Source organism: Eimeria mitis, genomic scaffold, assembly GCF_000499745.2.
Source record: "Eimeria mitis Houghton genomic scaffold, Emh_scaff980, whole genome shotgun sequence".
NCBI lineage: Eukaryota > Apicomplexa > Conoidasida > Eucoccidiorida > Eimeriidae > Eimeria > Eimeria mitis.
Window position 1 is genome coordinate 10,269 of NW_013577206.1, and position 283 is coordinate 10,551.

Consider the following 283-nt stretch of genomic DNA (forward strand, 5'->3'; position numbering starts at 1 on the left):
TAACCCTAAACCCTAGCCTAAACCCTAATTCCTATGTAGCTGCAAAAGGGAGCTGTCGCCGGCGCGCCAGGCGGGGCTCTCAGCAGCAATTCAAGGAGGAGACGAAATACTAAGGGTTTAGTCTCTAGGGTTTAGGGTTTACGCACCGCCTCCGGCCCGCGTTTCTTCGTCTAGGGTTTAGGGTTTAGGGTTTAGGGTTTGGGGTTTGTGTTCAGGCTGGTGGCTGCTGCCTTCGAGCGGTATTTGTTTATTGCGGGAATTACATGGCATGGCGGCATGCGGG

The 283-nt window shown here is 54.1% G+C and overlaps 1 protein-coding gene across 1 annotated transcript in view; it reads left to right on the top strand.

The window, feature by feature from the left end:
* EMH_0026590 (uncharacterized protein) overlaps positions 1-283 on the top strand; it is a gene marked incomplete at both ends in the record, with an annotated part of 5,518 nt that overhangs the window by 2,547 nt on the left and 2,688 nt on the right. The window contains one exon of the mRNA XM_013502644.1: positions 216-281. Within this exon, the coding sequence (XP_013358098.1) occupies positions 216-281 (66 nt within the window). The remainder of the gene's footprint in view (positions 1-215; positions 282-283) is intronic.